The 24,255-nt window shown below is 34.3% G+C and overlaps 1 protein-coding gene across 4 annotated transcripts in view; it reads left to right on the top strand.

The window, feature by feature from the left end:
• Nucleotides 1-24,255, top strand: part of ATP13A3 (ATPase 13A3) — an 87,614-nt gene that overhangs the window by 9,268 nt on the left and 54,091 nt on the right. For 3 of the 4 annotated variants that reach the window (XM_037040125.1, XM_037040136.1, XM_037040154.1), the window contains 8 exons: nucleotides 14,019-14,117; nucleotides 16,124-16,297; nucleotides 17,635-17,817; nucleotides 18,102-18,172; nucleotides 19,779-19,859; nucleotides 21,011-21,080; nucleotides 22,614-22,748; nucleotides 23,181-23,253. In XM_037040125.1, the coding sequence (XP_036896020.1) occupies nucleotides 14,067-14,117; nucleotides 16,124-16,297; nucleotides 17,635-17,817; nucleotides 18,102-18,172; nucleotides 19,779-19,859; nucleotides 21,011-21,080; nucleotides 22,614-22,748; nucleotides 23,181-23,253 (838 nt within the window). In that variant the 5' untranslated portion in view covers nucleotides 14,019-14,066. The remainder of the gene's footprint in view (nucleotides 1-14,018; nucleotides 14,118-16,123; nucleotides 16,298-17,634; nucleotides 17,818-18,101; nucleotides 18,173-19,778; nucleotides 19,860-21,010; nucleotides 21,081-22,613; nucleotides 22,749-23,180; nucleotides 23,254-24,255) is intronic. The other variant, XM_037040145.1, reaches the window with a different exon arrangement.

Below are 24,255 nucleotides of genomic sequence, written 5' to 3'. Positions count from 1 at the left end.
ATTCAGCTACATTGCTTGAATGCTGGCCTGGTTTCCAACCTTTACAACTTTTAGTCTGTATGTCCAATATTGTGGGACGAGTACTCTGCCACATATGGAGAAGGGACAAATGTGGGAAAACTCCTCTGCTGGAAGTATAAGGGACATTCAAAGTTTAGTAGAGAGGATTCTTCACCAGGGTCTGGAAGGATGGGTAGGAGCCCTTCAGCAAGACTGAGTTAGGAAAGGGCATCCTTGGTAGAGGGGATGGAGTCAAGAAACAGGATGCTCTTTGGGGAGTTACATATTATAGATAGGATGTAAGGTTTGTGAGAGGTGAATGATAACCACTGATGAATGGTAGATGGTGTTGATACCCAGGCAGGGCCAAAGTCTGAAGGATTTTACGTGTCTTCCAGTTTGTTGCAACTTTGTCCTTGGAGCCCCACTTGGGCCTCACTTCTACCCCAATTCCCCTTGGTAGGAAAATACGTAGTACTGTGTATTGTAACAGGAGTCCCCAATCCCTGGCCTGTTAGGAACCCAGAGGCAAGCGAAGCTCACCTAACCATGGCCTCCTGTCTCCTGTTGCTCCCCTTTCCCATCCACACTGGGTGATGGAGCAAAGGTCACCTGAGCTCTGAGCTCTGCCTCCTGTGCCTGCCCTGCATGCCCCCCCCACGCCCTCCTCCTCACACACCACACGCCCTGCTTCCTGGAAACAGGTCCCTGGTGCGAAAAAGGTTGGGGTTGGGACTGCCGCATTGTAAGGCTTGACTTTTTAAAGTCTTGCAAGTGAGAGGACTTCATAACTTGGTTTAATCCAGTATTTTTCTTCAATTTATAGGAGCTGGGGATGCCTTTTTCAAAATTTTATTTTGGAAGGACTCTTACTTAGCAGTTGGGCGATGCAGCTGTAGACAATGGGAAACTATTGATTATTAAAACTATTTTAAACAGAGAGAGAAATGGTCATATCTGGTTTGTTCATTGATTTGAATGAGGGATATTAGATAGGGGATCAGAGTCTGAGTTGAGGCAATGCCGATGGAGATTACAGCATGGAGAGGGATGGATTTGAGAGAGGTAGAAATGGTAAGACTCAGTGTCCAGTTGGACATACTGTGCAACAGAAGGTGTTCAATAGGAAGGAGTATAGGATGACTTCCAAATTCCTGGCATGGGTTTTTAGGCAAATTGTATTCATTAGGTAGAAGGAATTGGTGGTAGTTCATGGTGGGGCAGGTTTTTAACAAGAAAGGTAAAATGAACCTATTGAATTCTAGTTGTATGCAAACCTTTAATCTGTAGGTCTGAAGCTAGTCAGATCTATGCTGAAAGAAATGATTGGAAGCTGCCACCCCAAGTCAGCCAAGAGTGCCATCCTCGGGTCATGGTGATGTTACATAGAGAAACCTGAACAAAATTAGTATTTAAGTGGGCACAGGAAGTAGAGGCTTGGAGAATATTAATAATAAAGAAGTGGACAGAGGAAGTGGAAGCTTGGTAACTTGGCCACCTGTCTCACAACCCAGGTTAGCATAACATGAAGTATAATTTAACTTAATTGTAGGAGTAAAAAGGTCATTTGTGGGCCATCTTGAGAGCCTGGTTAGTGTTTTCTTTAGAAAATAATGTATTTCAAGTACGCCTGTCTTTCAAATGAACTTTTGGAAAGTAGACCCTTGTAAGATGGTGGTGCTGTTTGCATGTCATTAATTTGTTGGTAACGCTTTTTGATGTAAGTCACTCCATGCTTGACTTTTACGGAATGTGAAAATGCTATTCTTGGTTAAGTGAAGATTATTTTTTCCCCTGTTTTTAAAAGACAATATCGATTTGAAACTCTTAAGTAGATAATGCCCAAGTGTTTTGTAAACTAAACATTTCAGTATGAATGTTGGTTACTATTATTATGGTTGGCACAGTATCCAGATTCATTGATTTAAAAAAAAACCTTAATGATGAATTACAGAATGACCACAGAAAATGAGAAAGTTCAGATTTCTATAATGGCTGTACCATGAGCAAGGCCATTATCCTCTTCAGCAGTGACTTAAAATGCTGTGTTTTTGCAGTATTTGTTAAATGCAGATGTGAGGGCTTTGTACTTTTTTCCTGTGCTGGGTCAACATGGGTGGGTTTCAAATTGAGAAAAAGTAAAGTGGAAAAAGATTAATTTACATTATTTTAAAAAATTGATAAGTGGCCATCAGTTATACTTTTGTAAGTTTGTTAGGATTGTGTTTTTTGTATGATTGGCTTTCTAGTGATTTTGTGCTGCTTTGTGTTTGGGACATCATGAGGTCTGGAAGAATGAAATGTAAAACATTCTAGTATAGATAACAAATAAAACTGATTTTTCTTTCTTGCATATATATAATAATCCTGAAGTGAACTATGCTCAGTAATGAAAAAAAAATATTTTGGGGTTTGCTGTTGATAAAAATGAACATTTCTGGGAATTATGTGTAATTCCTTAACATACTGAAGGCTTAGAATTATAATTCTGAAAGTTTTCTTCAGTTTGTTTTTTTCTTTAGTTTCCTATCCCCTCCCCCCCTTTTCATCTTGGCCTTTCTCTACTCTGCTGCTCTATTCTGTTACTTAATCTGTTTATACATTAGTTTTGTTTCATTGGACAACCGCAGTGTAATCTTTTTAAATAGTTTAATCAACAGTTTGAACTCAGCGCTGAACCACCAAGATTGCACTTCCCTCAACTGAAGTAGGCCATGCTATGAACAGTTGAGACCAGGTTCGGTCATGTGCATGCAGTGACCTGCCAATGGCAACAATGGTTTCATCTAAGCTGCATCCTGCTTTTTTAGCTGTGCTAAAATGTGGAAAGTATGAATCTTAGAATTAATGAATGTTTAAATTTCAAAGGCCATCTTTTAAATCGTTAATTGAAATGTCAACTCACTAGGGATTTGGATGAATAGCACTACAGTTTAGAGGAAATAGTCACTAAATTTGTATTAGAATAGAATAAACATTGATTTATATATTACATAACAGAAAAACCCTCATCTTACCTTTGAACTTAAAAGTGTAGCTTTTAGTTTGGGGAGTTAGGCTCACTTATCAGTTTGGTTTGTTTAAACAAGCAGTTACTCAAATTCTTGATTTGTCTCTTGTTGCTTGGGCAGCTCCATGCCACACAATTTCTTTTGTGCTTGTTTTGGAAGTGCTCTTATGTGTTTAAACTAGGTTATTTTGCTTGTGAGTACCTACTCGTGCCCCCCCAAAGAAAAAAGCACAAAACTTTTATTTTTTCATAAATCTAACAGTGCAGATAATTTGAAGAAGTGGTTAATGGTAACATATAGGTACAAGGAACACAGACTTTTAATTGGGATTGTTGGATCAAAGTATGTGGGGAGGAGGGCTTCAATTTTAATTTATTACAGGTGGTTTTCTGAAAAGGCAGTACACTATTAACAGCAACGTGTATGGGTGTTCCTTGTCTTTTTTTTTTTTTTTTTTTGCCAGCTATCGGCAAGTGATGCTTTACTATGTAATTTTATATTTTAACTTGCCTTATTTTCTTACAGGTTCCTGTGCTTCTTAATTGTTACTGTTCTCCCCTGTTCCACAATATTGTTAAGATTCCTAAATTCTAGTTTCAGACAGTTGTGAATTTGGGAATAATCTATAGTATAAAGGGAATAATAAAGTACCTGCCTTCTTCCCCCTCCCCATTATCATTTGCTTTGTGTTTATTACATGTCTTATATTTCTGTTGAGACACATGAAACAGAGGCTCTATTCTATAGGAAACAACTGCTTTTCCATATTAGTATCTCCAGTGGTACTGAAAAAAAAAATGTCTATGTAACTTCTTACCCTTAATCACTGTTGATTAGCAGTTGCTCTGTGAAGACTTGTGAGCTGCCAGCCTCCTTCCTTACCAATGTTGGAGTGTCACCTACTGGTGGAAGAGTGCAACAGCAGGCTATAGGCCCAGGCAATTTTCGTAGGTCAAAAACTACCTTGGTTGGACTGCATCATGTGAATTATTACAACTGCCTAATTTTACTGAAGTTGAAACCAAGACAGTCGAAGGAAGTTGAAAATTGCTCATATTGAGTTATTTAAGGTCAAGTTAAAGCTGGCTTTTGAGTTCTGTGCTTTTTACATTTGTTTTGCATTATGTATTTTGGGGCAAAGTTGCATGTCTCCTGTTCTTAATATTGTAATGAATATGGCATATATGCTCACTTAATGCTAATAGGTAAATTAGTTTTATAAAGTAATTTCAAATTTGCTGCTACTATACTTATTGCTGTGGCTACTACTTCTCAGTGGAGCCAAAATGTGGAGGGGATATAAAAAGAGATATAAACAGCTAGCTGTAGCTTATTAGAAATGTACTTACTTGTTAAAGGAGTCTTCAAAATGACTACTTACCCAGGGTGGTCTTTTTGTAAGTTATAGAAATGTCTAATTACTGTGTTATATAACTGAAACTAATGTAGTATTATATACCAATGTAATTGAAGAAATATTTTAAATATAAATACTTTCATGGGCTAAAGTAACTTAAGAGTGAGATTCAGAGAATCAGGAGAATGATCTGATACTGCACCATGAAATGTTTTGGAAGTTCTTACAAGTTCAGACCCAAGGTTGACCATGCATTGTAGAATTAGGAGCTTATACTTTTGCTAAGCTTTCTTTATTTCTTTAACTATTTAAAATATTATTACATGTAGGTGGTGAAAGCATTCAAAAAGCACTAAAGTTTCTCCCTTCTACCCAAATACACTGTTAAGTTATAACTTCTAATGTTCTTAGTATTGATTCTATGACGATTGCGTTATCTTTCCTAATTATAACTTATTTCATTATACCTATCACATTGTTTTGTAACATACAAAAATATAATTATACAAAGACTGCACTTTACAAATGTAAATACAGTCTTGCTCTGTTGGATGTTGGATACAATGGTCTTCCTTAAGCCTAAACACAGAAACAAAAGCGTGTATTATAAGAGAAAGTTCAAGATGGGAAGTGATAAAATGGGTATTGAGTGGAGCTTTGTTAAAATTTAGCTGGTATCCTCGTAAAATTTCCATGTATTCATTAAGTTATATTATGTCATTCTTATTGTTAGGAGCTGACTTGAAGTAGTAAGTTTTGCCTCCATAGTTGTCACAATTTGATTACTGTATTTGGGAGATTCAGATTTTTTCATTCTTTTTACACAGATATTTGTACGAATATTAATATTGAAGTGGTTCGATGAGCAAAGTAAGGATTTTATATGTACTAGGGTGCTTTTTATTTCCGCTGCAAAGGAGGAACTGCTTTTGACTTGTGGAGGGCCATGTGGTTGCTGGGGTACTTCAGTTTGGTGGGGAGATAGTATTGAGAGTGGTGGCCGTGCTGTTTGTTTGCTTCAGGCTCTTTGAAAACACTTTCTCTGAGTGGTCCTTAAAAGATGCATTTATCAGATTTTTATTTAACATAGGTATGTTTAATTCTCAGAAAAAAATGTAGCACTACAAAACAATTCATCATTCACTGCTGATGAATTTGGGAGGATTCATTCTCTTTCAACAATACCTAGTATCCTAAAGTCTCAGTTCGGTTTTAATTTTTTTTAAAGATATTTATTTACTTATTTACCTTTAGAGGGGAAGGGGAGAGGGAGAGAAACATCAATGTATGGTTGCCTTTCGTGCGTCCCCTGCTGGGAGTTGGCCTGCAGGGAACCGGCCTGCAACCCACCAGGCATGTGCCCTGACTGGGAATCGAACTGCGATCCTCTGTTTCGCAGGCCTGTGCTCAATCCACTGGGCTACACCAGCCAGGGCCAGTTTTAATTTTTAAAACTCTGGAGGTACCTGTTACAGACTCTACAAAATGTCATTTGAGAATTTTTTCACTAACTTATTTTTAGGTTTGTGAATTTTAAATTGATACACTTTTAATTTTTTTACTTGAGTCTTGCTGGATTTGGCAAATATTGAGTGAAGTAAACAAATAAACATGTATTCAAATTTCGTTTGCTCACAGTTTTACTTGAGTTATAGATCATTCTCTAAATTACCTTGTGAAATAACTTATTTTGGAATTCTTGGAACATACATTGAATACCTTTAAAGAAAACCCTCCACATACACTGTTATAATGCTGTTGGCACAGCTAGTGAGAAAGTCAGGTTTTGAAGCAGAGATGGGTCAGAGGTTTGGGGATTTCTATGCCTATTGAAGCCAACTCAACTTATTAGGAAATGAGACATGACTAATCTTTTCCTAGATTAAAGGTGTACTTTAAATGGTTCCTGGGAATTATATAAAGGGAAAAATAAGTAAACTTAAAAAAATTAATATTCGATTTAGTGAGATTTATTTTTGATGGCTTCACTTTTTCCTGTGCTGCTGTTTTCACTTACAAAAAATCCAGTTCACTGTAAATGCAAGGAAGGGTTTGGTTAAGCACAATAGCCTATAAGCTCCCTGCTATTTAGATAACATCAAGGCTCAGGCATGCACGTGGAATTAGGACTTCACTGTGGTTCGCTCAATATGATTTATTCAAGGAATAGGAGCTCTACCAGTGGTAGTCAGATGGCAGAGGGAAATGTCTTCTGAAAACCCATTTAAAAATCAGTGAATTAAAAAATCTTAAATTTTAATGTCTTATTTTGGAAGCAGTTCAAAGAAGAACTGAAACAAATATTTAGCAGAAAATTTTCATTTGAATGGATTTTTATGCTTAGTTTTATTTTACTTTTATTATTAAGAGCCAGCTTTTGAAAGCTCTGCTAATATCAACAATTGGAAGAAATTGCTACTGGTAAGAAAATTTGATTCTTATGATGTAGAAGTTGACTTAATTAAAAAATAGGAATTCCAGCAAACCACCAAAATTATACTTGTGTAAGTTAAATGGATTTTGGAAGTTTTATATTAATTCTTCAAGTGTCTAATTAGATTTATGGTAGGATAGTATTTAAAATGTTTTCATCTTAATAAGCAGTATGTTTTAAAATGTGTTTAAATAGATTTTTATTTTTTGGGATCAGAATTTTTATGGGATTTCTATTTCAGTATGTTTTTAAAATTTAGACTATATTTATGATTTGTATATGTTTTAAAAGTAAACTTGCAATTGTTGGCTCATTGGATTTTACTAAAAGTTCATGTGAAAGAAGGATTCTTGGTAATTTCCTATGAGGTATAATATGTTTAAAGAGAAAAAAAAAAGGTGGGCTTTAGAGCAACTTTTTACTTACGGTATTTATAATATTTCAGTTTTGGTAATGCTTGATAGTAGTTTAAATTTTTACCTTAAAAAGGAAGCTAAATTTTGGAGAAGTAACATTTGTAAAAAGAATAAGGAAATAATTTGGTTAAGATTATATATTTTTTAAGTATGAAAATAGATTCTTATACACAGTACACCATGTATAATTAGTTATCATTTAAGATAACTAATCGGAGTATTTTTGTTTTGGTCAATTTTTAATTGTAGAAGATGAGAATATAGTTATATCAAGAGATATTTGAGAAAAAGGTTTTAAGTGGTTATAAGTACATGGACTAAATGAAAACATTGAATTGTAAGGGTAATTCTAAAATTATAAGAAACATGATTACTTATCTACTAATGTATTCTACAGTGAAAAAATGGGCTTTACAAAAGTGAGGAAGCATATCTCTATTCTTAGGCAGTGGATTAAAAAAATGAGTAAAGAAGAATTAAATTCAAAACCCAGCAGTATGAGTTTATGAGTAATGCTTGGTACATAATAGGTTCAGTCAGTTGATTTTGGTCTTGATAGTCCAAATCAAATTGATAGGGGCAAATATATCAGGATTTATGGCCTATGTGCTAGGAATAAAGATTTTTTTCCATTTAAAAGCTTCTGATGTGTACTTTTAATGATTAAAAAAACTTTATGCATAATTTCTACTTAGACTGAAAACTAGATTAGTATAATAAACTCTCATGTACCTATTACTCAGCTTTTAAGTTGGCTTTAGCAGCATTAATTTATCGCTATCCCCTGGCAATAAAGATAAATTTTTTAAATTGAATTTTTATTTATTTATTTATTTATTTTGTTGTTGTAAATGACAAGATTTCCTTCTTTTTAAGGCTGAGTAATATTCACATATCCATATAGTTCTATATCAGCATGTTGATATGTAGACATACCATGTTTTCTTTATCCATTTATCTGTCAGTAGACATTTATGTTGTAGTGATTTTATTTTCTTTCTTTTTTTCAAATTAATTTTTTAAAATTTGGTAGTAAGTTCAAACCTGCAAAAAAGTTGGTGCATTGGTGTAAAGTTGTTTATTACGTTTTGAAATTATCCTTCTGGTATCTGCAGAATCTGTAGTGATGTCTCTTGTCTTATTCCTGATACTGGTAATTTGTGTCTCTCCTCTACCCTCTTCTCTTTCAGTCTAACTAGAAATTACAAATGATCAATTTTATTGATCTCAAAGAACCAGCTTTTGGTTTCATTGACTTTTTTTCTCAATTTTTCTGTTTCTCATTGCAGTGATTTCTACTCTGAATTTTATTGTTTCCTTTTAGTGATTACTCTTGGTATGCTTTGCTCTTTTCCACTTTTTTAAGGTAGGAGCTGAGGTAATGATTTGAGACCTCTCTTTTCAGATACTGGAATGTAGTGCCATAAACTTACTAAATATTGTTTTAGGGCAACACCACAAATTTTGTTTATATTTATCTTGGAATATTTTGTATTTTCCCCATTGTTTGTTTGCTTTTTTGTTTTTTTACTTACAGATTTTTAAGTGTACTATTTTGTTTTCAAATATTAAGGCTTTTCTATTTACATTTCTTTTTTTCCCTTTAAATTATTTTATTGTTGTTCAATTACAGTTGTCTGTGTTTTTTCTCCACTCCTCTGCTTGCATTTCTGTTATTGGTTTCTAATTTAATTCCGATTGTATTCAGAACATACTTTATATGAATTAAGTCTTTACATGTCCCAGAATATGGTCTTTCTTGGTCAATGTTCTGTGTACATGTTGAAAAACATTATATTTTGCTGTGGTTCCATAGAGTATTCTGTAAATACCAATTGGGACCACCTGAGAAATTGTGAATTTCTCTATCTCCTTCTATTGATAGTTTTATCAGTTTCTGCTTTGTGTTTTTTAAAGGTCTGTTAAATGTATGTGTTTAGGATTATTATCTTCATAAATTGACACCTGTATCTTGTTAAATGGCTTTATCCTTGGTAATGTTCTTTGCTTTGTAATCTGTTTTGTCTGATTTTAATACATCACTCCAGTTTTACTTTGAATACCTTTTGCATGGTATATCTTCCTTCCTTTTACTTTAATCTACTTGTGCTTTTTGTATTTAAGTTGCATGTAGTTGCCTATAGTCTTGCTTTGCAGAAACACAGCCACAATCTTTGCCTTATAATAATGTATAGACCTTTTACATTTAATGTGGTTATTGATATGGTTAGGCCTCAGTCAGTCATCTTGCTGTTTTTTAAAGGATTTTATTTATTTTTAGAGAGATGGGAAAGGAGAGAGAAAGATAGGGAGAGAAACATCAATGTGCAAGAGATGCATCAGTTGGTTGCCTCTTGCATTCTCCCAACTGGGGGCCTGGCCTACAACCCAGGCATGTGCCTTGACTGGGAATTGAACCAGCGACCTTTTTGTTCCCAGGCTGGTGCTCAGTCCACTGAGCCACACCAGCCAGAGCACTATTTGTTTTTAATTTACCTATTTTTTGCCTTCCTTCCTTCCTTCCTTCCTTCCTTCTTTCCTTCTTTCCCTGTTACATCACGTGAATATTTTTTATGGTTCAGTTTAAATTCATTGTTGATTTTTTAGCTATGACTTAAGTCCTATTTTAGTGGTTACTTTAGAGTTTACAGTATACTTTAATTTATTACAGTTTCTTTTTAAGTCATATACTACTTCACGTATTATATAAGAACCTTACTAAAGTATACATCCCATTTCTCCTGGTTCTTTATGCTGTTATGTATATTTACCCACATAGTTACCATTTTTGGTGTTCTTCATTACTTTATATGGAAATCCATATTTCCATCATGGTGGGTTTTTTATTTTCTGCCTAAGACTTTTTTAAAACATTTTTTTATTTGTAGGTTTGCTGCTGATGAATTTTTTTTTTCAGCTTTATTTCATTTGATTTTGGAAGATATTTTTGTTGGGTATAGAATTGTCTAGTTTTTTTTCCCCTCAGTACTTCAAAGATGTTGCTCTGCTGTCTTTTCACCTGCATTATTTTTAGTAAAAAACTAGATGTCATTCTTATCCTGTATGTAACATCTTTTTCTGCTGGCTCCTTTCAGTTTTTAAAAATTATTTATTCTAAGTATTTTGATGATGACAGGCCATAGTATAACTTCTTGATGTTTTCTTTGCTTAGTGTTAGTTGGACTTCTTGGATCTGTAGGCTTATAATTTTTTCATCTAATTTGGAAAATTTTTGGCCATTACATTGTTACATTTTTTAATTTTGGTCCTTCCCAAGTTTCATGTATATTAGGTCACTTGAAATTGTCTCACAGCTAATGGTGGTGGTGGTGTATGTGTCTCCTGGTTTTTTTCCTCTCCAGTTTTCATTTTGGATATTTTATTACTGTGTCTTCAAGTTCATTGATTTTTCTTCTGCCATTTCAGATCTGTTAATTTCACCTACTGTATTTTTCTTCTGAGATACTGTATTTTTTATATTATGTTCAGTTTGATTTTTTTCCTTATGTCTCTGCTCAACATGTTCAGTCTTTCCAAATACATTATGAGATGTATTTTCTTTCTCTCTTTTTTTTTGTGCCTGTTAGGTTTTATTTGGATGTCAGACATGGTGACTTATTGGGACTAGGTATTTTGTATTTTCCTTGAGTTTTATTGTGGGAAGCAGTTAAGTTACTTAGAAACAACTTTATTCTTTCAAGTTTTGAAAGCCTTGTTAGGCAGAACCACCAGAGTAGTTGAGGGCTAATTTGATCCCACTACTGAAGCAAAACCCATCTGAATACTATGATTCCTTGTGACTGATGAGGTTTTTCACTGTGGTTGGTGTGACTCCAGATCTTCCCAGGTATTCTTCCCAGGTCTGTGTGAGTCCTGATGGTTTTTTCCCCTTAAGCCTTTTGGGTAGTTCTTTCCCTACCTAGCCTTTGGTGCTTGCCTCACACACAAGCACTGATCAGTACTCAGCAGAAGACTTGAGGGGGGGATCATCTTGCAGGTTTCTGTGTCCTTTCTCTGTACATATCTCTCCACTGGTAATCTACTCTGTGAACCTGATCATTCTGATGCCTCCCCAGACTCCCAGATTCATGTTTCCATCTCAGGGAGACTGCTTTTCTCCCCCTGGGTTCCCTGCCCTCCCTTTTTCGCAGCTTGTAGACTCTTCAGTTTGTAAACCGAGATCATTGTCAAGCTCACCTAGTTTGTTTCTCATTTCTATATCAGTTTCCTTCATTGCCTAATGTCCAGTTTCTTGAAAACTATTGTTTTATATATTTTGTCCATTTTGTTGTTATTTTAGATGGGAGGGCAAATCTGGTCCCTGTTTTTCCATCTTGGTTGAAGCAGATGTCTCCATATATAAGAATTTGAAATAGTTTCTCTTCTCATGAAACATATTTCAGGTGATGATGATGGGAAATGGTTATCAGAATTATATATAATTAATTATAAAAAGTCCTGAATGATGATCCTGAGATTTAGTCAATAACTTATGGGTGAATCATACAGACTAATGGTTAAGAACCTCAGACTGGTGTTCTTTTGTGGGAACAGCATCAGGGCAGAGTGCCTTTGTGATAACCTTTTAAAGTAGGCTTGTGCATATTTAAATCTTGCAGGATTGGGCTGTACCATAAACATTAAGGTAACAACCTCTGTTTTAGAGAACGGGTTGGGCTTCTTAATTCTCCCCATAGTTTATAGGAGCAGGTATGGCCTGTGAGCATAACTGCCTTTCAAGTCATATTGATTTAATGGATCATTCTTAACATGGTAGTAGCATGATTCAGGGCTGTAACACTACCCTAGACTGAGAAGAAATTGTTAGTAAATTTCCCAAAGGTTTTTGTATGATAATGTGGCTTGGTTTTGGAGAAGTTGGACCAGATAACCTCTCAAGTTTCTTTTCCAAGATGGCACTGTATCATTCATTCATATATATATATATATATATATATATATATAAATATATATATATATTTTTTATTTCTATAAAAAGCCCTGGGTTTACTCAGCCCATCTTCAGGGCTTCCAGAAGGTAGACAAGCACTGGGTGCTGGTGTAGGAGGCATCAATATTTTCTATTGGTCACTTTGTTGATGACATAAATCAGGAAATTTCAGTAGTCTTGTAGGGTTAGTTTAAAATCCTACAGTTGGTTTTACTTGGCTGTTCATTCATATCACGTAAACATTAAACAGCTATTACTATCTTAGNTTACTCAGCCCATCTTCAGGGCTTCTAGAAGGTAGACAAGCACTGGGTGCTGGTGTAGGAGGCATCAATATTTTTATTGGTCACTTTGTTGATGACATAAATCAGGAAATTTCAGTAGTCTTGTAGGGTTAGTTTAAAATCCTACAGTTGGTTTTACTTGGCTGTTCATTCATATCACGTAAACATTAAACAGCTATTACTATCTTAGCACAAATTCTTGATTAGATCATTCACTCAATAAGTATCTTTTGAGTGCCTACCATGTGTCAGGCCTGTGCTGTACATTGGCTGGATGAGTTAGAGGTATGGCATCTGTAATGGGGAGATAACATTACCTACCACTGTTCTGCAGAGATCAGCCTAAAGCAGTGGCTTGCAGACTCTTTGGTCTCGGTCGACCAGTAACCTTGAAAGTTTATTGTGAACTCTAAAGATCTTTTGCTTATATACATTCTGTCTGTTGATACCATGCTAGTTAAAACTGATAATATCTTTGAGAATATTAGTTTAATAAGACATAACAGTAATTTATTACATATTAAGTAATATTGTTCTGAAAATATCTATTTGCCACCCCCCCCCAATTTTTTTTTCATGAGAGAACATGCACTGTTTCACAGTTTGCAAATCTCTTTAATGTGTGGCCAAATTTCTAATATTTGAAATTAATCTATTTTTTTATACAGGAAAAAAAAAGACTGTAAATAAGCTCAGTGAATTTTCTCGTAGAAAAACATCATGGGTAGTCAGAAACAATCATAAGATTGCTTAGTGGACTTGGAATCAGAATGGGGGACTCAGTCGAGTGACCTTCAATAGAGGTTCATCTGCCTTAGGAATTGACTGAAGGCCAGGGAATGTTATTCATGTAATAGATGCTTGGTAAATATTTGTTGAATGATATTTTAATCTCTGAGAGGTTAGGGGTGGTTTCACTGCTAATGCTTTACTTCTTCACTCTACTTCAAGCAATAAATTGAGTTATGTGAAGCACTTTTATGGCACAAATAGGTTTCTTCTCTGAATTTGGGGAATGAAAAAGAAAGATTCTGTAGTAAATAGTTTTCTCCCAGAATTTTTTTTAAGGGGGTCAGTTTTATTTTATTTTATTTATTTGCAAAGAGAAGAGAAGGGAGAAAGAGTGGGAGAGAAACATCATTGTGGGTGAGAGAAGAGAAACACCCATCAGTTGCCTCTCACACGCCCCCAAACCAGGGACTGGCCTGCAACCCAAACATGTGCCCTGCCTGGGAATTGAACTGGTGACCTTTTGGTTCACAGGCCCGGTGCTCACTCAGTCCACTGAGCCAGATCAGCCAGGGCTCTTCGAGAATTTAAATTGTTCTGTGGCAAGGCTATTGCTATTATAAATTAATTAATGTAATATGTCAAGTTTTGTGATAGTAAGGCAGCTTCAAGAACTGGAAGACCATTGAAAATGTGTATAGAACCAACTAGCACTTAAGTGATTACTTAAATACCAATTGAACTTTGATACATGTATCACGTCAAGAAATGTAAAAATATGAAGTTATACAGTCTACTAAAATATTTTCCTAACATTTGCTTCTCTCATTTCTCAGTTGTTTTCAACTGTTCTGAAGTACAAGACCTTTCAAATCACTGTAGATATGGACAAAGAAGAAAGGAAGATTATCAACCAGGGTCAAGAAGATGAAATGGTAGGCATTATTTATAATTTAGAGCAATAGCCAAGTGTTGGAAGCAACCTAGGTGCTCATCAGTAGATGAATGGATCAAAAAACTATGGTACATTTATACAATGGAATTCTATGTAGCAGAAAGAAAGGAGCTCCTATTCTTTGTTGACAGCTTGGGTGGACCTGGAAAGCATTATGTTAAACAAAATAAGCCAGGCGGTGAAAGACAAATACTGTATGATCTTACCTTTAACAGGAACCTAATCAACAAAACAAACAAACAAGCAAAATATAACCAGACACTGAAATAGAGAACAGGCTGACAGTGACCAGAGGGGAGAGGGGAGGGAATTTCAGGGGAAAAGGGGAAGGGTTTGTAGGAACAAGTATAAAGGACACATGGACAGAAACAAAGGGTCGGGGTGGAAATGCAAGGGAGGTGGGGCGGGCTGGTGGAGTGGGCTGGGATGGGAGTAAAAGGCAGAAAACTGTACTTAAACAATTAAAGTACAGTAAAAAAAGTGCAAAGAATTTATCTTTGTAACTTATTCTAGGCAAGTAGAAAAGTACAAAAAGCCCTGGCTGGCATAGCTCAGTGGATTGAGCGCGGGCCTGTGAACCAAACAATTGCGGTTCGATTCCCAGTCAGGGCACATGCCTGGGTTGCAGGCCAGTTCCCAGCAGGGGCCAGTTCCCAGCAGGGGATACAGGAGAAATAACCATACATTGATGTTTCTCTTCCTCTCTCCTTCCCCTCCCCTCTAAAGATAAATAAATAAAATATTAATAAAAAGAAAAGAAAAGTACAAAAAGACCCCACAGCTAAATAAATGTGATTTTCATATCCAGACTGTTTTTGAATTGGGATTATATAACATTTCTATTTGTTGTTTTAGAATACTTCCTTGTTTCACTTGTGAATTGTTAAAATTTAGAAGGAAAGAAGTATGTTTTTTCATTTGATAATTTAAGAAGTTGTGCTAGCTAATGCTTAAATATAATCCCAAACACAAGATTTCTAATTTTGATTTATAAAGACATTTAAAATCAGTTTAATAAAAAAAAGAAAACTCAACTTTTTGTGTATGCAAAGGGCGATAGGGTTGTCAAGTAAAGTAGCATAAGACTTAATGTTATAGTTTAATGTTAAATATGAACTTCAGATAATCAAGGAGAACATTTTTAGTATAAGCATGTCCCAGATATTGCAGAGGGCAACAAAAATTATTTGTTTCTTTAATCTGAAATTTGATAGCCCTTGTTATGTTGTGGGGATCAGGTAATGGTGTAACCGAAACAATTGAAATGATTTGAGTCAGGAAGTCGGATTGGTCAGTCACAGTGGTATTGGGACAATTAGTTAATAATCTGGGGGGAAGAATAAAGTTAAAACCTGTCTCACCTAAATGCAACATAATATTCTGAATTATATCCTGAAATAGATATAAGACAGTGAAAAAACTGGTGAAATCCTGATAAAGACTAGGTTTATTTAGTAATAATGTACAGTGTTAATCTCTTTGATTTTAACAAATATACCAAGATGTTAACTTTAGGGGGGAAATTGGACAAAGGGGTATACAGGAAGTCTTAATATTTTTGTAACTTTTCTACAAATTGAAAAACATTCCAAAATTAAAAGTTTATTTAAAAAAACCCTACTTTATGACAAGGTAAGTTCTGGGAGAATTAAAAAGATAAGACTAAAAATGGAATTATAGAAGTTGTAAGGAAGTATACTGAATACAAATATCTATGAATATGAATATCTCTGTAAGTGAAAAAGATTACTAAGGATATTATCGAGTGTAAAACTATAATATATAAATATTAACAGATATAGCCACTTAAAAAGTATACCTTTGAGAATGAGCTTGTCAGAAACAAAATTTAAAGATGAATTATGAGTTGGGAAAGTACTTGCAGTTCATCTGACAAGATAGTAACATGCATCTGGAAAACAAAAATTTTAGATATTTCTCTCTCATATGATTTGATGATTGCTCACGATTACTGTGTCTATGCAGGAGATATATGGCTATAATTTGTGTCGCTGGAAGCTTGCAATCGTTTCTCTAGGAGTGGTTTGCACTGGTGGCTTTCTCCTCCTCCTCCTCTACTGGATGCCCGAGTGGCGGGTGAAGGCGACCTGTGTTAGAGCTTCAGTTAAAGACTGTGAAGTGGTGCTGCTTCGGACTACTGTAAGTCCGTGGGTTTACTCGTAGCTGGTTGAGGAGTAAGGTCAAGTCTGTGGGTGTACTTTGTTCAAAATAATATGTGAAGAAAACAACACTTCTAAGATGAAATGAGGAATACTAATCTTAGTATTTCTAAAGCATTTAGAATGTTTGAAGCATCTTGAATGTTTGATGTTTGAAGTGAATATTTTCAGAGCAATTAGAGTATAAGGAATCTTAAAGATGTTCAAATCCACCCCTTCTTTTTCAGATCTTGATGTACTGAGAGATTTGATGCTTGTGTGTCAAGGTCAATGAACAGTTAGGACTATATCTTAGATCTCTCATTCACTAGATCACCTGCCTCTATTTTGTGATGCTGGTTCATCCCAGGGTGTTGTGTTGTGTTGTGTTGTGTGTGTGTGTGTGTGTGTGTGTGTTATCCTAATTGGGAACACTTTTTTTCTTTTTAAAATTATATTCCTAATACTGTTACATTGTCTCAATTTTTCCCCCTTTGCCTCCTCCACCCAGCACTATCCATTCCCTTGACAGTCCCCACACCATTGTTCATGTCCATGGGTCAAGTTCTTTGGCAACTCCATTTCTTCTACTGGACTTTACATCCCCATTGTTATTCTGTAACTGCCTACTTGTATTTTTTAATCCCTTCACTTCTTCACCTATTTGCCCACACCTTCTTCCCATTTGGCAACCATCAAAACACTCTTTGTATCCATGATTCTGTCGCAGTTCATGTTTGCTTAGTTTGTTTTTTATTTCAGTTGTTGATGGATATGTATTTATTGCCATTTTATTGTTCATAGTTTTGATCTTCTTTTTCTTACGTAAGTCCCTTTAACATTTCATATAGTAATGCTTTGAGGATGATAAAATCCTTCAGTGGTTTTTTTTTTTTTTTTTGGTCTGGGAAGCCCTTTATCTACCCGTTGATTCTAGATGATAGCTTTGCTGGGTAGAGCAATCTTGGCTATAGCTCCTTGCTTTTCATGACTGTGAATATTTCTTGCCTGGAAGCATTTTATATGAAACTTTAATATTTGGTCTCAGTATGTTGATGGGTAAATTAAGAAATTGTTGGTGAAGTTTTATGAGATATTGTGTCAGTGAAGTATGTCATTTAAATGGTGAACAATGGAAAGCGCTTCACATTTGAATTTATGCATCTATGAAATGGTTTAACATTTAGTGAGTAGAAAATGATGCTTTCTCAATTAGAGATGAGAAAATCATCTTAATATAAAGATGTACATCTTATATTTTAATATAAAGAATGGAAATAAAAATATAGGCAGTTATATAATATGCATAATTGACTCTTTACCTGTTTTTCTTGCAAGGATGAATTCAGAATGTGGTTTTGTGCAAAAATTCGCTTGCTTTCTCTGAAAACTCATCCATTTTCAAGTCCAAAATCTATGGCTAATGTGGTTTCAAATGGCCATGCTGTTCTTTTAACTGAAAATCTGGCCGAAGAGAACAGACGTGAGATAAACAAATATTCACAGACGCAATCAGAACAGGTATTGTGATCTTAGTGTCAAAGTTTTTTAAAATCAGGATCGTTACATTTTATGCTGTCATGGATAGTCTGTAATTTTGTGCTTGCGGTTATTTTTGAGCTAAACTTACATGCATATAAAATACCCATTACTATATTATAACAGATTAGGTAATACCAGAAGACACAGATTACATGTCATATGTGATCACTAATTTTAATATGTTATATGATAGATTTGCTAGTAAACTTAATTGATAAAATGTGATGATGCCTTTTGATGTAACATTTATGTGTGTTCTACAGATTCGTTATTTCACTCACCATAGTGTAAAATATTTCTGGAATGATACCCTTCACAATTTTGATTTCTTAAAGTAAGTAATTTCCATTTGTTTGGATTATATTATGAATATATTGAAAATGTTCTAGATAGAAAAGAATTCATTCTAGTGTTACATAAAATCTGACAACTAGTACCTTGGGAAAATTTGTATAAAAGAAGAAATATGATACTAAAATGCACTGAGAGTTTTTTTTTTTTTTGGAGGGTTCATCTCAAAGTGAACTTTGAGTATGACTGTCTGAACTGTCACCTCCCAATTTGTTCCCAGTTCTATCCACTTGTACTGGAGGAATGAAGAGATAGGTTAAGAAAAATTTAACTTTACTATGTGGATAAAATGGGACATTTTCAAATGTGTTAAAACTTGGGGAGAGCAAATTGAAGCAATCTCTTAAAATTTATTTTTGTGGAGGCTTCAAGTTATATAAATACTAAATTAATTATGAGCCTATTTTTATTGCTTTTGTAAGTTAAAGTGATTCTTATAACACTCAACTATCATTGCTTGAGGGTGCTGAAGGAATCCTTAACATTAGTAAGACAAAGAAAATCACCTTATGAATATTTAAAATATTCATGCCTGGTCATCATCTCCCCCCCCCCCCCACTAAAGAATTAGAATATTCTGGAATGGACCAGGTCATTTCCACATGCCTAGTTCTGAACACCATTCCTAATTAAGAACCATTTCCTTAAAGAACACAGCCAATGAGCTGCCAGTTCAATTTTTAAAAAATTGACTTGGAGCTGATCCCTGCTGCCTTTGGAGATGTCAGCTTCGGTGGGGAAAAATGTTGAACATACTGCTCTGCAGCCTTTGCTAACCATAGGAACTTGTAGAATTTAAGCTTATCCCAGTGATAACAGTTAATTATGGAGCTTAATTTTCCTATCTGAAAAAAAGTGGAAAAGGATGGAGTTAAATGATGTGTAAGATTCTTGTCAGACTTCTATGACTAGTACCTCAGTTAAAATCAGCTCAGTTAAGACATTTTGTGGGGGGAGGTTGATAGGTTAGTTGAATCCCAGTTACAATTGTTACGGATTTTAGCCATCGCCTGTGACTCATAAATTCTGTACTCTGTGTTAGATCAGGGAAGGGTTTGGGTTGTTGCTTTTGTAGAAAGAAAATAAATGAACAGGATTTCTTAGTGTGAAGCTTAAAAAATTGGGGAGGGGGAAACTATATAAATAAAAAGTAAAAGGTATTTATGTTTAGATCTTTAGTTTGGAATTCTCAAAGCTAGTCATACTTGACCTTTAATTTTATTAGTTTAATTATTAGCTACTAGCTAATTGTTTAGCTAATTAAATAATTATTTAGCTAATAATTAAACTGATATGGCACATAGCCTTAAAGGATAATATTGCTATATAACCTTTAGTATTTAGAGCCATTTTCTCATGTGATACATACATTGTATAACTTAGGTACCACATTTGAAACTCAGACCTTTCATTATTGTTTATGTTATGAATTTGAGATTTAAAAATTCTTGTTCATTATTTCAATTTTTGTTAAGGATTTCTACTTGTAAAGAAGTCACACTTTAAAATTAGGAATGTAGAAAAATGAGGCATTAAGACATTTGGATATTTTAAACTTTGTTTAAAGTAAAAACTTTGGATTTATTTAGGGGACTGGATGAAGGTGTTTCTTGTACGTCAATTTATGAAAAGCATAGTGCAGGACTGACAAAGGGGATGCATGCCTACAGGTAATTTTTATCCAACTAAAGTCAGATCTATTATCGAAATTCCTGAATACAGTAGTGTATATAGTCCACCCTTCACATATAGTTGTACATGTTAACAGTTATTAAATATTATAGACACAGTTGTTCACAACTTATTCATACTTTATTTGGATAAGGTTATTTCTCAGTTTAAGAATTAAAAAAATGTTGAAGCTGATGTTTCAAAGTTGATATCCCTGAAAATATACCGTATTTCATAGATTCTAAGGTACACATTTTCCCACATTTTAACATCTCTAAAAGGATGTCTGTCATCCTTTATCTTTTTTGATGCTACATAAAATAATGGGTATATCTTACAATTGATAGTATTTTAGATTTTATTGACATGTATTGGGAATAATAAACATGAGCTCAAATTTACCTCAGTGAAAATTTGTAAATTGGGAGATACGATCTTTTTTATCCTGTTATTCTCTGCTAAAGTATACAAATACATCAGTGTATTGCATATTTTAAAAATAGGTGCCATTTAAAAATTAAATTAGAAATTTTCTTATACTCCTGTAGCATGTATTTCCAGTGTTAGAATATTAAAAACTTTGTTTTTTAGACTTATACTTCTTACAAGACAAGAATTACTCTATCATATATGAAGTACTATTTTAAGGAATTTAAGCGGAAGGATTTAAGCAACCTTTCTTAAGTATTTTTTTAAGTCAAACATACAATACTTTGAAATAAACATTCTTATTAGTACAATACCATTATGAGGGAAAATAGTATAAGGTACCTCAAATTTATTTAGTCTTTCCAAAATATTAATTGCAATTCAAAATTGTTGAGACCTATTGTGTTCAAGAATGGAGAACAAAGTCTTTGCTGACACAGTTATTGTAGATTAGTGGGAAAGATACTTGTCACACAGAAAGGTACCAGGTGAATGAAACAAAATGACAACAGTGTAGTTACCCAATATTGACCAACTTGATTTAAATTCTGTAGTAGTAGAGAATTCGAAATGTAGAAGCCAAGTATTTGGAAACATGAATGTTTAAGTTCTAGATTTAGGAGTAGTCTGTGGTTTGAGCCTTTATGTAATGAATCACCTTTCCAAAATTATACTATTATGTGATATAATGTAATGCTATTATTATATTTTCTTGCCATAGAAAATTGCTTTATGGAGTAAATGAAATTTCCGTGAAAGTGCCTTCTGTTTTTAAGCTTCTAATTAAGGAGGTAAGACTATTGTACATGTGTCAGTCTTTCTGATCAGTGGATTTGTCAAGTTGTAAGAGCCATCCATGATTTAAGTAATAAGACATTCTTAGTTTTCTGTTTTCTGACTTTTTTGTTGTTGGTTTTTCTTTTTACTTGGAGAGTAACAGTGGCAGAGAAATAATTTGACGTATGACTTATCTTTTTGCTTTTTTTTTTTTTTTTTTTTTGCTTTTCTTGCATGTTAAAAGTTTTTCCTTTTCCTTTCCTTTCTTCCCTAAGGAAGTCACACATCTAAATCTTACCCTTACAGGCAGATACTCCTGCCTTTTTTGCTTTTTGATTTTTAAACCATTTATCATGTTTTACTCTTTACATGGCATTTTGTGGTACGTTATTGGAAACTAGATGTTATACCAAAAGTTTGGAGTAGAAAACATGACCTGATGATCATATAGAGGAATTTGCATTGTAGCCTGGGAGGAAAACGTGTTAATAGTTGTAGTGACTGTTCGGTTGTAAGTGCTGTAGAAGAGGTATGAGCAGAGGTGGTGCGTGGAAAGGAAGAGAGGAAGCGACGTTGCCTAGCAGCATTAGGCTCTCCAGTTTGTCTTTTGATTTATTTTTGTTTTTATTTTTATTTTTTTGCTAAAGATCAGGTTAGCTGTACTGAGTGAAACTTAGTCGAAATAACATTGTTTTCCATCAGTTCTTGAGAATAGCCATATAATGTTGCTTTAGAACATAGCAAAGTGATTAGGAATTAGAAAGCCTGGTTTGTAATATGGTTCCATCAGTAACTAGCTTCGATCATCAGAAAAATCTTTCTCTTTGCCGCTCTTTTATCTATAAAAGTGAAGTAAATCCTTTCTGAATATCTCATCTGATTTGGAAGTAAAATGGGACTATATATGTGAAGTGCCTTGAAAAGTATAAAAGCATTAACTTTAAGACATTGGGGGTTTATTAATGAAATTGATAAAATACTATGAAATTGGGTAAATGAAATCCATTGCAGGGCTCCTGTATCTTTTTTTATACAGATTTTAATCTTTAATTATTTTCTTAGAGAAAGCAAAACAGTGTAACTTACATTTTTCTTCCCTTTGGACTGTAGCAAACCTTTGACTTAAAAGTAAATTATATTTATAGTTCATAAAAAGCAAATATTTGTTCCAATTGATTAAAACTTTTGTATCTTTTAGTAGCCTATCATTTATTGTTAAGTAAATGTATTTTACTGCTAAAGCAGAATGAAGAACAGCTAAATTCGCACCTTTTAACTGTTTCTAGGTTTGGTGTGAATCAAATGTATGTAAATAATGTAACCTTATTTAGCCAAATGCTAAATTTGTAACTGATGGTTAAAAAAAAAGCACTATGCTAATATCTTGCCCTCCTCTTTGGGTAGCACATGTCGCTGTAGGGACTGTAGAGCTTACCCTGTAAGTGTCCTGTTCATTATTCCTTAAATGAAAAAGTGGAAAACCTGGTGGTTATAACTGTCTCATTCATTTTTTACTTAAAAATCTTGTTTGGGTTTTTTTTTCATAGGTTCTCAACCCATTTTACGTATTCCAGCTGTTCAGTGTTGTACTGTGGTGCACTGATGAATATTATTACTATGCTCTAGCCATTGTCATTATGTCTGTAGTGTCAATCCTAAGTTCCCTATATTCCATTAAAAAGGTAAGTCCAATTTGTTATGGGTTTCACAACTGTATTTGTATTTTGTAAGGTGTATAAAATAGTACTTGGTACATAGTAATACTCAGTATAGCTTTTCTTTTGGTTAATGCGAATATGCCCTTTTTTTTTTTGAAGTGGGGTAAGACATGTTTCTAAGAGTCAGATCACTACTTGACTTCTTAGAGTCCATAGGGATCTTAACACAGTCTAGAATACTGGTTCTACTGTTTTCAGGGATAAAGTGTTTTCTTATTTCGTTGTAACTAAAACATTGAATAATTTTTTAATTATTTAGTCTTGACATTTTTAAAGGCAGAATTATAAGCATTCATTGTATTAACTTACGTTATTTTATAGCATCCATGCTTTTTAATATCTTGAAGAGTGGGTTTATATTACCTCCTTTTGAAAACCTTTTTTTTAAAATTTCAGCAATATATTATGTTGCATGACATGGTGGCAGCTCACAGTACTGTGAGAGTCTCAGTTTGCAGAGTAAATGAGGGTAAGTACTTCGGGTGACTCTTGACAGAAATAAACCAAAAAAGATTTATATTAAGCAATAATACATGAAGCAAGCCATGTATAATATATATACACACACAGTAATTTCTTAAGAAATAAAACTGTGTTTTGATTTGTACTTATCTTTGAGTTTGTATCAAATTCATTTTTGTAAAATGTCTTTTCTTTTTCTACAATGTAACAGTATACTAGGCTTTGAGGATGCAGTGATTACCAAGATGGACATAGTCTTTTTTATCACTTACTTTCAGACTAGTTGGAAAGAGAGATGATAAATAGTAAAAATAAAGTGTGACAAATGCTATGATAGGGAGAGGTCACGGAGCTTATTAGATATTAGAGAGAGCTCATTTTACTGTGGGCATCAGGGATGGTTTCTTTGAATGTAAGTATTTTTTACGTGATTGAACTAGTCAGGTAAGAGGTAGGTAAGAAGGTGATGGTACGGTGGAGATGAGACTGGGAGAGAAAGAAGGCATTAAGTGCCCTTTGGGGGGCCTGGCGTTTTGGTTATCAGAAAAACCGAAATTCAGTGTGACAAATGTGGAAAGCTGATGATGGACAGCCTTTTTAGGCATGTTAAGGAATTTTGACTCATTCCAAAGAGCAATGGAAAACTATTGAAGGGTTTTAAGCAGTGGAGTCATCTGATCATTATTTGTTTTTTGGAAAAAAATTATTCTGGCTGCCATGTTCACACTGGTTTAGAGGGGAGTAATATTGAAGGAGTGAAATGCATCAAGGTGAAGGTTGTGGAAATGGAAAGAAATGATATGGGTTTGAAAGATATTTAAATGTGGGCACTGAACAGGATTTCACAATTCATTGGATGCAAGGTGGTAAAGCAGTGTCAGGCTGGGGAATGGACATTGGTGCCATATAATTAAATAGAAGGAGAAGCAGGATTGTAGGGAAAGATGCTATGGACATGTTAGTTTGGTGAAATATTGGAAGAAATAAAGTAAATAAGGAAGAGGTAGCC

The sequence above is a fragment of the Sturnira hondurensis genome, unplaced genomic scaffold (assembly GCF_014824575.4).
Source record: "Sturnira hondurensis isolate 20B ecotype Veracruz unplaced genomic scaffold, ASM1482457v3 Scaffold0000396, whole genome shotgun sequence".
Classification (NCBI taxonomy): Eukaryota; Metazoa; Chordata; class Mammalia; order Chiroptera; family Phyllostomidae; genus Sturnira; species Sturnira hondurensis.
Note: the sequence above shows the minus strand (reverse complement) of the source record. Positions and strands in the feature narration are given on the sequence as shown.